The sequence below is a fragment of the Acanthochromis polyacanthus genome, chromosome 12 (assembly GCF_021347895.1).
Source record: "Acanthochromis polyacanthus isolate Apoly-LR-REF ecotype Palm Island chromosome 12, KAUST_Apoly_ChrSc, whole genome shotgun sequence".
Taxonomy (NCBI): Eukaryota; Metazoa; Chordata; class Actinopteri; family Pomacentridae; genus Acanthochromis; species Acanthochromis polyacanthus.
The window spans coordinates 20,242,609-20,254,622 of NC_067124.1; the positions used below are offsets into that span (position 1 = coordinate 20,242,609).

The 12,014-nt window shown below is 44.7% G+C and overlaps 1 protein-coding gene across 1 annotated transcript in view; it reads right to left on the reverse strand.

The window, feature by feature from the left end:
• LOC110949482 (forkhead box protein O3-like) overlaps nucleotides 1-7,841 on the reverse strand; it is a 29,895-nt gene extending 22,054 nt beyond the window's left edge. The window contains exon 1 of the mRNA XM_022191622.2: nucleotides 6,362-7,841. Within this exon, the coding sequence (XP_022047314.2) occupies nucleotides 6,362-6,850 (489 nt within the window). The 5' untranslated portion in view covers nucleotides 6,851-7,841. The remainder of the gene's footprint in view (nucleotides 1-6,361) is intronic.
• Nucleotides 7,842-12,014: the final 4,173 nt, after the last annotated feature.

Genomic DNA, 12,014 nt, shown 5'->3' on the forward strand with positions numbered 1-12,014 from the left:
CTGCCTGCAATTAAGGTGGAATCAGGGAGAAATCTGCGCTGCCTTGATAATGAGCCTCGTCTGAATTATTAACGAGAGCTGTTCCCCCGGGACCCGGGCTCCCACTGAGCCCATCAACCCCCCCAACACACCCACATGCACACGCAGACACACAAATGTACACTCGTGCAGGGGAGAGGAGAGAGAAACACACTGGGAAACATCCACACAACAATCACACATTATGCACATCGACACAAACGAGCAACAAGCACGCTGCTACACACAGAGACTGAAATTTCGAGCACCACGAGGTCTGCCACATTTTATTCACACGCTGGAATGAATATCCAGAGCCATCTAAAACATTTGTGATGCAAACACTTCTCTCGAACAAAATAACTTCATCTACCAGAGTTTTTTTTTTCTCTGTAGGAAAAAAAAGCTACCTCGACATTGTGATTCAATAAATGTAAAAAAAAAAAAAGGAAAAAACAGCCAACTATCTTGCCTTTTAGAAATAACCTTCCAACATGAGAATCCTGTCCATTCAGTTATACTATTGAATCGAGTAAATGCAACAACAATGGGTATTTTATTAACCACAGTACATTGAGAAAAGCCTACTAAGGTATTTCATTTCGAGACCAGTTGCTATATGATGACTCATTTATTGTGTATTAGTCATTTTTGGAAAGTATTTATGGTCCTGAATGAAAAATGCTTTATTCTAAGAAGTGTATTCTGGGAGTAATATTGTTATTAAGTCCATTGACAATGATATGTGAGTTCTCTCTTTATTCTTGTTCAGCAAACCAACTAGCAGACAGCGAGCAGTGAGCACATGGAGTTTTTATTAATAGGACTACAAGTCACAGGGATGCTGGTATCAATAGAATGTGGCTGGAGGGTAACTGAGCAGGAACACAGCGACTTTTACTCACATTTTATTGAAATATATTGCCAGTGTGTACGCCTAGAACTCAGTGTCCAGCAGCAATACCATGACACAGCCTCTCCCTGTGTTCCCTTTCCTCCTCTGCAGTTTCACAGCTGGCTTCATGGAAATAAAAAAGAGAAGTGTTCTAATCACACAGCACTGGTGTAACACTCAAAAAGCCCCCCCACCCCTCCCTCAAATCTCCATGGCATCATGCTTACACAGCCTCAGAGAGAAACACACACCACATTCTGTCCCTGCAGCTGTGAATGGTTTTGCCAAAAAATCCGCAAGAGCTTACCAAACAGAGCCACGCCTTCCATGTGAGCCAATCGCCGCGAGTCAGACAGGTTTCAAAACAAATCAGACAGCAGCACAGCACCACAGAAAGTCGCTTCCACTCTGGGTCAGCCCCCTCCTCCTCTCCCAAAAACGGTTCACCCCACCCAAGAACAGAGTGTTCCTCCATGGGTGGTTTGAGGAGGCACAAGTGCGTTGTGTGTTTCGTGCAAATCGGTGCCTGAGCCAGAGGGAATAGTGGAAACCATCACCCTAAATAGTGGAATGGGGAGAGAATGACAATTTCTCTATGCTTCACTATGCTTGGGGGGGGGGGGGGGGAACGACGTGAGTACTTAATATTCTGAGAAATGTCACCAAACGAGAAATGCAGACGAAATGCAGAGCCATGGGTAATAGGCTTGGTAAGAAATGCTTCAACAGCTGAAGTTCAGTTCAGCTGAGAAGAACATCCAAATTAGTTCAACCCTGTCGAATTGGGAACTTGACGGTCTCATCCCCCTAAAGACCCAGTAGCTGAGAGGAGTCGAGCTGGGTAAAATCCAGTATTGTTATCCTATTATCTCTGAGATAATGTGAGATATGAGATTCCTCTTCGATAAGAGGAGGCTCGCTGCTTAAGGCAGTCTAGATCACTGGCAGGAGACTGCTAAAGCTCAAAATCCTGACGCCATAGATCCTTCGGGAAAGACGTCTCACCTCAGTCGGCCCTTGTACCTAAAACCACTAAGACAGAAAGAATGTATAGAATGTCTAATGGATAGATGGATCGAGTGAAGGTGAAAGGCAGAGAGATAAAAGAGGAGATAACATGGGTGTCTGGTAGATATAGTGATAAGAGCGAAGTAATATCAAAGGCAAAATTATATTGTTTTTCATATTACTGTCTCCTGATTGCTGTCTCCCCTATTTGAATGCGTGCCCATGCTTTGGTAATTTGCATGTACATTAATCATTTTCAGTGAGAAATGAACTGCCACGGCTGCCTGAAGGCTGCAGGGGGAAAAGCCAGTGAGAATGCGCTTCTTGGCATCAGATACCCGCTTCATGGGGAATAGACTGCCTGAACCCAACCTGGCTCTGGGTGAAGGAGCCAAAGGGAGATGTAAGGTGTTCATAATCCTACACTGTAAATCTGTCCAGCATGCATCATATGCTCTCATTTTGTGAGAGTGTAAGCATGTGTGTGTGCGTGTAAGCCTGCCTGTGTGTGTCTGTCGCACTCTCAAATTACTCTGCTCCCCGAGCCAAGACAGAGGATAAAATATGAATCAGCTGAAGTCTAGGATAGTTTCCAGTCTCCCCAGACTCCCCAACCATCGTCAAGCGACACAAGCATACATTCACACGTACAACTGATAGGAGCATGCAACTCTACAACCTCTGGAAGTTTCAAGTCTCTCTGCATCACACTGAGCTTCGGTGAAACGCACTCTGTTGTACATTTGACATTCATATCCCTCATATTTGCCAAGTGTCTCTCTACAGCAGCTGCAGGAGCCCGCGCATAGTGACAGGATTACGAGAGTCTGTCTGTCTCTTTACCTATAAATCAATTAGATAAAGTGATGTGATCCAGCTCTGTTATAAATACTCCTGCCTATGGAGACAAGGGTTATGTGCTTTTACAGAAGATAAGACTATACATATACCTGGAGTCATCTTTCGTTCTCTCTTCTTCATTTCGTCACATACAGTTTGTCTTTCCTTCACAGTCACTGTCAGTTTTTTTTCCCTGTCTTTTTTAGGGAGCTCTCTTTCTGGTCTGTCTGATATCTGTCAATAAAGGAGGCACCGTGACCTTTTGCCCTGCCGGTCCTGCACAGACCTCTACCTAAAGACACTTTATAAATAACAGTCTAGTCGCTTTGGATTAAAGTGTCTGAGTGACTGCCTGCCACACTTGCCGACCTGCTGCACAATCCCCTGGCATCTGATTGCCCTAAGTGCCACAAAAAGCCCTGGCACGGCAGACACGTAGAGGGAAGAACTCTGTGTTTGTAGTAGCCACAAATAGAAATCTTCCACATGGATGCTCTGTAGCTTCAGTTGCATACACAGATAATATCATAATGTGATGATACCTAGGAGGTATGTGTCACACAATTCTAGGTTAATATACGTAATACAAGAAAGCGGAATGAAAATAGATTTTTTTGGATCCCATGACACCCATGCTGGTTCATACAACAAAGCAACCCGCCCACCATGACAACGGCATCACCCAACCCCCTTGAAAAGAATGAACTTCTGAGCACCTACAGGGCACCAAGTGGGTACCCCGCCATTAGAGGCATTATGAAGCCAAGAGTGAGACTACATACCATTCACTGCAGTGACATGCTGTCAGACCAATCAGCAGGCCCAAACACACACGCGTATAGAAGTAGACAGCCCCTCCCCCTGCACTAGCCCCCACAAAGACACACACAACACTACCAACCCTGACGGTTTGCTGCAATTGACCTGTGCTTCTCCCACGCACAAATGCAGAATGCGTCCACATGCATTGACGGATGCTCAGGAATAATTAGTCTTGAAATCACAAAACACAACTACAAGGGATTCAGCATGTGTTGTTAGTTCAGAATCCTACAGTTTTCTTTGGTTTGCACAGCTTAATTAAAGAGCACTGGAAAAATGAATACCAGTGAAGTTGCCACTACTTAGTGCAATAGCGGCTAGCATCCCAGCAGCAAGTACAACTGGGCTCACAAGAACACAATTCTACGTATTCCCCCTGCAGTAAGGAGCTGATTAGGTAGCCGTGACCTCAGAATACTGCAGCCTTCCTAGAAGTCAGAAGCCATTAGGTATTTATAGGGGCTTAATGGTACAATCTAGGTGCACTGGCTGTCTAGTGCCCATCATCAAGCGAGCATCACATCCTTTCCGATAGGAGTCAGGGCACCACAATCTGCTTTTCAAGATTATCCTAGAACCATTATGTATGGTCCAGGATCAAACTTGTCTCATCCTAAACCCGACCCCCCGCCCTCGAGCACCCCCACTCAATCTGCAAAGTTACAACACTGACGTTCATTTGATTTCAGCAGCATTTTACCAACAATTCTCAAATAAGTTTCTTTTTTCCCTTTCTCTGCCACAACAGAAAAAAAAAAAGGAGAGACAGCTTTACGTCAAATGCTTTGCTCGTACGTGATATTGTTGACAGAGGGAAAAGGCAGTGTATGATTTAAGTAGTGTTTTCCGACTCGCAAATGCCGCTGTCAAATTTAATTGCCTGATATGATTGTAAAATTATATGTATGAGAGTGCACCTGTTTTGTGCACAAATGAGAGAGGAGGTAGCTTGATTTGGGGTCCTGGGTTCATGGACTGAATCTGAGCATTCATGGATTCATATTAACTTTGTCAAACTTGGTCATACAGGCTCATTTTACATCCAGTACTAGCATTATTTCAGTTGGAACAGAATTTACAACAAAGTTTAAAAGATTTTTTGCAACGATAGGTTCTACTGTATGTATAGGTACGCTGCTGAGTGACAGAAGTTTTATCGGCTTTTGGTTCCAGTAAGCTAAACATGGTAAGTGTATGTTTACATTACCACTCTGTCTCTGACCAAAACCAGGTCAGGTCTGTTACTAGCATTATGGCTGCCTGCTTTAAACGACTTTCCTAATCCCCCGTCATTACCTGGAATGGGCCCCATGTCTCGCCTGTGTCCTGAAATAGCCTGGGCCCTCAGACTGCCACTGTCAACCCCCCTAATTTGCAGTTTCATAAATAGCAGAGTGGGACTTAGGCATTGGAGATAAAGAGGCCCTGTGGTTGAAGACTGCTGGTGCGAGTGCAGAGCTAATGAAACAAAGTCTACCTGGAGACACACCTTAGCAGTCAGTTCAGTTTAATAGGACGCATTTAAAGTGTCAGTCAGGTGCTAAGGCTGGGGTGAAAAGAGGAGACTCAACTCCAACTGGTGAGAGAGTTTCTGTTGTGCAACACCAGCATGACAAGTTTTGACAAAAGACTGATTTTTACGAAAGACAAAAATGAATGCCAATTCTTTGATGACATGAATGACAAACCTATAGTTCTGGATGAGTCGGAATCATGTAATCCTGCTAATTTAATCAGTCTTCTTGTATGTATTTAACCAGATAAATTTAGTAACAAGCATTAATGGGCTTATGTTGAATCCTGTCTAGTGGTATTGGTTTAACAAAAATATAAAAGATATCCTACAATGCCAGAAATGATAGAATGAACAGTCCACAGCAGGATTCTGATGAGTGACAAAGCGCCCAAAAAGAACTATTGTATTGTACAGCCTCAACTTAAAAAAAAAAAACCCTCTTGCACATTGGCGTGAAGATGACAATTTAAAATAAACATCTATCCTCCAGGCTCAGCTCAGCAAAGTTACACCATCAGGACACTGAGGACAAGCGCTGCTGCCCTGCTGATCCCACTGCCCCTTCTCGCTGTCCTCAGATGCCTATAATGAATAGAAACAAGATGAGGCTGGGAGCAGAGGCTGATAACATGGGCAGATGTCCAGGAGGTTACTCTAGGCTCTCAGCCAGACAGGCAGCGGTAGTGGACTGTGGTCAGTTGTGGACACCCCTCTGAATATTTATATTTACATTGTGGACAGCTGACCTGTGATCTGCTACAAGTGTCACTCTGTTGATTCCCTGATACGATCGTAAACTGACACCTGGAAGCAACGTGGATTGTATGCCTGTGAAAATAAACAGAACACTTTCCTCTGTTTATCTGCCACATTCATGTGCAGCAGATATGGAGATAAATCACTGACCACTGTGGTCCTGCCCCTGGTGAGGGGATTTCATGCACTGCTACTGCCCATCATGAACAGGCTCTCTGCAGCTGGAGATGAGAAAAGCCTTGTTACACACGTAGCAAGTGTCTCCACTCCAGTCTATTACATTCTGCCATCAGTGATGTATTAGAATGACTGACGGCAGTAATGAACTAAGACAAGATAACGCATGGCACCATTCATGCGTAACTGACACGGAATCCCACGGTGACATGTGTAAGGCACGAGGGGTGAAAGAATCACAATGGTTTACTGAATAGGGATAATAATCAATATTAACACTGTGACTTAAAAGAACCTCATCACGCTGGCCAGTGTGTTTTATGCCTTACCTTCCAGCCAGCTGAGCTATTACTGTCGCCCTTATCCTTGAAATAGGGCACATAACGGACCATCCAGTCGTATATCTGTGACAGCGTGAGTCTCTTTTCTGGGGTGCTCTCAATGGCGCGGGTAATGAGATCCGCGTAGGACTGGTTCCCCCACGCGTTCCGCCGCGAGGATTTGGCTTTGCGCAGGGGTCCGGTCACATCCAGCGCCGCGCCAGCCAAGCATGGGTGCGTCGCGCCTGTGGGTGCCGGGGCGCCGGCTGGATGCTTGAGCTCTCCCGGCGTTCCGCCCACGAGCCCCGCTCTGCAAGCCGGGACGTCCTCCGGTTCCACCTTGATGTTGGCCAGCGGAAGACCCCCGCTCACCTCGTGTCCACCGGGGAAATCCAGCGGGCAAGGCAGCGGCCAGGTGCATGAGCGAGGCCGGCTTTGCGGCTCGAAATCCGAATCAACCTGATGAGTGTCTAATTCGTCGTCCTCCATCATCAACATTTACCCTTCAGTTGGAAACAAATAAAAAAAGGGAATAGCAAAGGGAGGGAAATACCTCCACGATTCAGCTGTCTTCACCACCACTTCACGTTTTTCTTTTTTGCCTTGTAATGTGGCTATTAAAGCTCAGTCTGGATCAATATGAAGCAATTCAACGGAGTAGAAGGATCATGTTGGATGCAAGCAGAATCACAACCTCGCGTGTAAAGACAGGAGAAGTAATAAAAGTAATAATAATTTTTTGTCCATTTTACCTGGAGTAAATCATCAAACGGTGGTTTAAAAAAGCGCTCCTCATTCAACAGTCTACATCACCTTAAAACACCCGTGTCAGAGTCAGTCATGGGGGCTTCTCAATCCAGTTGCAGCAACAGATGATATTACAGATAAGGAGCCGTCGATAAACCCTCCAGAAGACAACAGGAAGAATCGGGGAAAGAAAGAGGGAGAAGAGGGGGGAAAAAATCACAAGGGCTGTGTAGAGAGCATCCACTGAGGCGATAATGCGTGATTGCCGTGAATTATTAAATCTTCCAGTCTGTACGGATTAAGCTGGCAGCGGCACATTCAAGTCCATTCAGCCTGAACAGCACCCAACTGTCTGCAATTATAATGAAGAGGCGTGCGCATGTGACGAATCGATAAATTCCCTGTCTGAAAAATATACTGGAGAGAAAGAGAGAGAGAGAAAAAAATAGTCCGGCAATCAAATCTCGTATCCACTTGTCAGAATGGGCTTTTATCACACCTCCTCTTGCTCCCCTCTATCACCACTTGCCTTTGCTCACTCTCTCAGATCCCACACATGTTCTCATTTGCTTACAACTCGTTCCGTCGATGTGAACCGAGGGTGACGCGCCGGCGCTGTATAGTAGAGATGCTGCCAATTGGAGTGCGCTCACGAAATCAATACTCTCCGAACATGATTACAGCGAAATCCCGAACTCTCCCTCTCTCGCTCTCTCTCTGTCCCTCTCTCTCTCTCTCTCTCTCTCTCTCTCTCTCTCTCTCGCTCTCTCTCTCTCCACCATATCAGTTATAAGAAGCGAAACCCAAATTCTTAATCAAAACTCTGCATGGTGATCTTTCTGGCTGAGCGTCACATGGCGCTTTGTTTGCCAGCCTCCATGTCCAGCTCACAATGTGCAACCCCCCACGGGAGGAGAAATTCCGGCACAATCTCGGCCTTTTTGCCTTTAAAAATAGGCTACAGTCTTTGTGCGTAACAAATTGTCCCCTGCACCGTGCGCAGCGTCCAAATGCCCTCCAGGGAGAACTCAAGGCGCGCAGGCGGTTTCACCTCTGATGATTATGTGCGGGCACTACCTCAGTGAGTGTAATTTTCTATGCCGATTAGACAGATGAAGTTCAGATTAACAGATATTAGGTAACCTGAGATTTTTAATCCGGGAGCAGTGGGGTGGAATGAGGCACTTCGGGGGGGGGGGGGGGGGGGGGGGGGGGCAGAAAGAGAAAATCCTTTACTGCTCGGGTCTCCAACCAAGTGAGGAAGGAAGAGGAGACTTGCATATTATCATCTCAAATCGCATTCGGCCCAACGCCAAAGCCACTCTGCTCTGACAGACTGAGCCCTGGATAGACCCGTGTGCGTAACTGCACCGTCCGAGTGGTGGAGGGTGTGTGGGGGGGGATTCCAACCCTCCAAACCACCATCCTCTTTCGAAATGTGACGACTGGGCGGGCAGTCACAGGTGCACGGATCCCATTGGCTGTTTATTTCCCTTATAAATCCTTTTTTTTTTTAAAAATCGGATTTGGGAACCTCATATTTCCTCACCTTTTCCCGTTATTTTTTCAACCCAGCAAGAAGATTTGCTGAGTTACAGCAGCAGTCTGCTTCATATCTTTATGTGCATTCACACCAGTTATGTTGATGGGTTGCTGTGGGGAGAATATTACTTATTCATGGACTTCCAACAGTCAATCCAACTTTTCACACATTCACACACACTCCCATGCAGCCACCGTTTCTGATAATATTTGGAATCGGCACCAATTCCAGGCAAAGATTTTAACAGCCCTTGGGTAATCAGCGTGACCTATGAGGGCATATTGCTATGAATGCAGTGCTATCAAAATATTCAACAGCTGAATAATGAACTGCTCCTCAACAGGCACATCTTCTGCAAGAGTCTAGCACCCCCAAATTCAGAAATGTGTCGATTCTAGCCAGTCAATTTTAGTTCAAGTAAAGCTATTTTTTCAGTGACTCATCCACAAGCACAATCAGAACCCCCCTGTAAACAAGGTGGCTGAGGACCCCACCCTATTCAGCATTTAAGTGTGCACGGACGGAAGCTGTGTTTAAAAGTTGCACAACACAGCCGCACTGTGCACTCAGACATGAGTGATGTTGAGAAATTTGTGGTAAAAATAGCAGGCTTTTAAATGCGGGACGATGTGTCATATAGTGTGTCATGGAATGACTTAATGTTGAGTCTCAGTGGGATCACATGGTTAAAATGTCATGTTGCTAATAGTTTATTTTGTGTACAAAGTAAAAAAAACTAGTGTGAATATAAATGTGAATAATGGGATTTTTTTTTAAATATATTTTTCATTACTACACATGACAATCAAGCCAACACTGGAGACAGACGAGCCTTTTACAGCCTCTAGTCTCTAACACAAGGTTCTACTTGAGATGTTTCAAAAGTAACACTTATGAATGCCATAATTTTCGTGACACTTGAGCTCACACAATGTGTCTTGATTACACATGAAGCTGAATGAAAAGTAATTGTGAATAGCGCAAAGGAAAGGGAAACTCAGAGCAGGGCTGAAGCTGAAAAGTAGGAAGAGGAGGGGGCTCATATGCACACACAGAGGAGAAAGGCGTAAACAGCGCGAGTTTAAAAACTATGTGTGTTTGGTCCCTTCCAGGCTGACTGCTACGTAGTCCCCATACCAGACATTCCAGAGGCAGCATGGCTGGCTTAAAGCTCTGAGTGGCTGATCCTGGAACAGCATGTTCTGCACAGCAGTAATCACCTCAGCCAGCCACAAGCAAGGCAGAGCACCACATGAACAACAAGTCAGAGCTTTGTGCCTGTCAATTTACACCCTGGAAAAGAGCTCTGGAATTTCATTCAAATAAGGAAAGGGGATACACTTTTTCCACCTTTTTCCCTGAGACCCATCCTTATTTCCTTTGCCCTGCCACTTAAGCCGTCACTCGCAACCTCATGATGTTGTGCAATTTATCCCAGTACCCCATTCTGCCCAGTGGGGTTAGGAGCAGAGGAATCTGGAGAAGCCACAAGAACACCCTTGGGAGATGGATGTCTGTCTGGGAAAGCACCTCCTCCTCTCTTAGAAAACAAGTCTCTCTAACAAGCATATGGGTTCCCAATGACACAGGAAGGAGAGGGCACAAATCCAAGTATTGGGAACATTTCTGAGTAGGCGAAGCTGGATTTCACCCTTTTGTGGCATCGGCCCAAAGTAGGCCGACTTAAAGACTTCCTGCCCCAAGCAAGTGCCAGCTTTCTGTGGCATCTTGGCATCTGCACTGCACTGCCAAACTATGAACATTATGTTCAGAGGCAGCGAAGACAATTGGTGCCAAGAGTTTTAATTAAGACTGTGTTCTGAAATGGAAAGTAAAGGAATGTGCAGGTAACGGCTTCCATCACCATTTCAGCAGTCGAACAAAATATGATTAACTAACACTATCTGCCTCAGCCAATTAATTATACTTACTAGCTAAAAACGCAGAACAACCAAATGGCCCAGAGAGGAAAATCAGCGTGCCATTCTCACACTCAGAACTGTAGCAAGCCTAATTGTAATGTAATAAACTGATGTCAAAGATGTTTAAAGGCTATGCTGCTGTAGAAAAAAACATGCACTCCAAATCACGGTGGTATGAGACAGAGAAAAGCAGTACAACTTGTAGAATTAGATTGCACTATATATGACTTTTATCAACAGGTGTCTACAGTGTAATCTGTCATTTATTTGTATTAGTTATTTTACAAGTGAAACATTTACTGCTGCTCTGACTTTTCAAAGTGAATATCTTCCAGGTTTGATCTGTCGGTCAGACATAATGAAACAAGCAATGTGGTAGCAGTATATTACTTAGACGTTTTGTGCTTTAGAAAGTTGTAGCTCTTTTTATCATATTCTAACATTTTATAGGCTAGATGATTAATCAAAGAAACTGACAGACTTGTTGATGAAAATTATTTTCCAAGCTTAAAGTACAAATTCTGAAAATAAATCATCTCTGTGTCATGAAACCGAAAAATTAATCAGTGACTTCAGTAGTTTGGGCAGCAAGCATCAAGAAAATAGTGATGCCTGTATCACTTGACACCTAAATTTTTCTTTTTTTTATCATTTACCAGCAACACCACAAAGAAAACTCATCAGGTTGATAATCACTTGAGTATTGCAACCCTATGCATATGCTTTGAAGAGGGTGTCACTTTAGTTTCAATTTCTTCAAATAAACCACGTAGCACATAACACTGCCGCCAGAAACAAGTTAAATCCCACACTTGTGCAAGTCTTTGGTTGGCTACATCCACAATAGCCAAGTAGGCCTGATGCCAAGACACTGATTAGCCTAGCTATCCCTCTGTTCTCCAGGCAATGTGGAGTGGAGGTGCAGTGGGAGTCCAGCTCATCACCAAAGAGCACTGTGCTTAGCACAAGTTTAAGTGGAAGAAAGCCAGTAGACTGTAGTTTATCCATGCTGGACATATAAAGCCTTGGGCAAGGAGGCATCTGCCTCTTTAATACATAATTCACTCAGAGCTGAAACATCATGCTTTAGTCCTGAGGGCCGGTAGTCGGCTTCTGGTTGTTGGAACATAAAACTGTCTCCATCAGATAATCCAGTCTCACTGACAGGCAACTTTGGATACCGAGTAACCGGCTATAAAATTAGGTTCAATTTCAGCACAGATCAGAATGTCTTCAAAGCAGACAAATCAAACAACTCCTTTAGCAATACAACATTTTTAAAAGGTGGTATTCAAGGTGCCCCAAATGCATGTTGAAGCAATGTCATTTCACCTTTCCACCTCAGCAAGCCTGTCCTCATCAGTCTTGATATGCAGGTAGGTCTACATGCAGAGACAGCCATCTGCCCTCAAGCTCTCCCTTTAGATATCTACACGGTCACTTAACATCT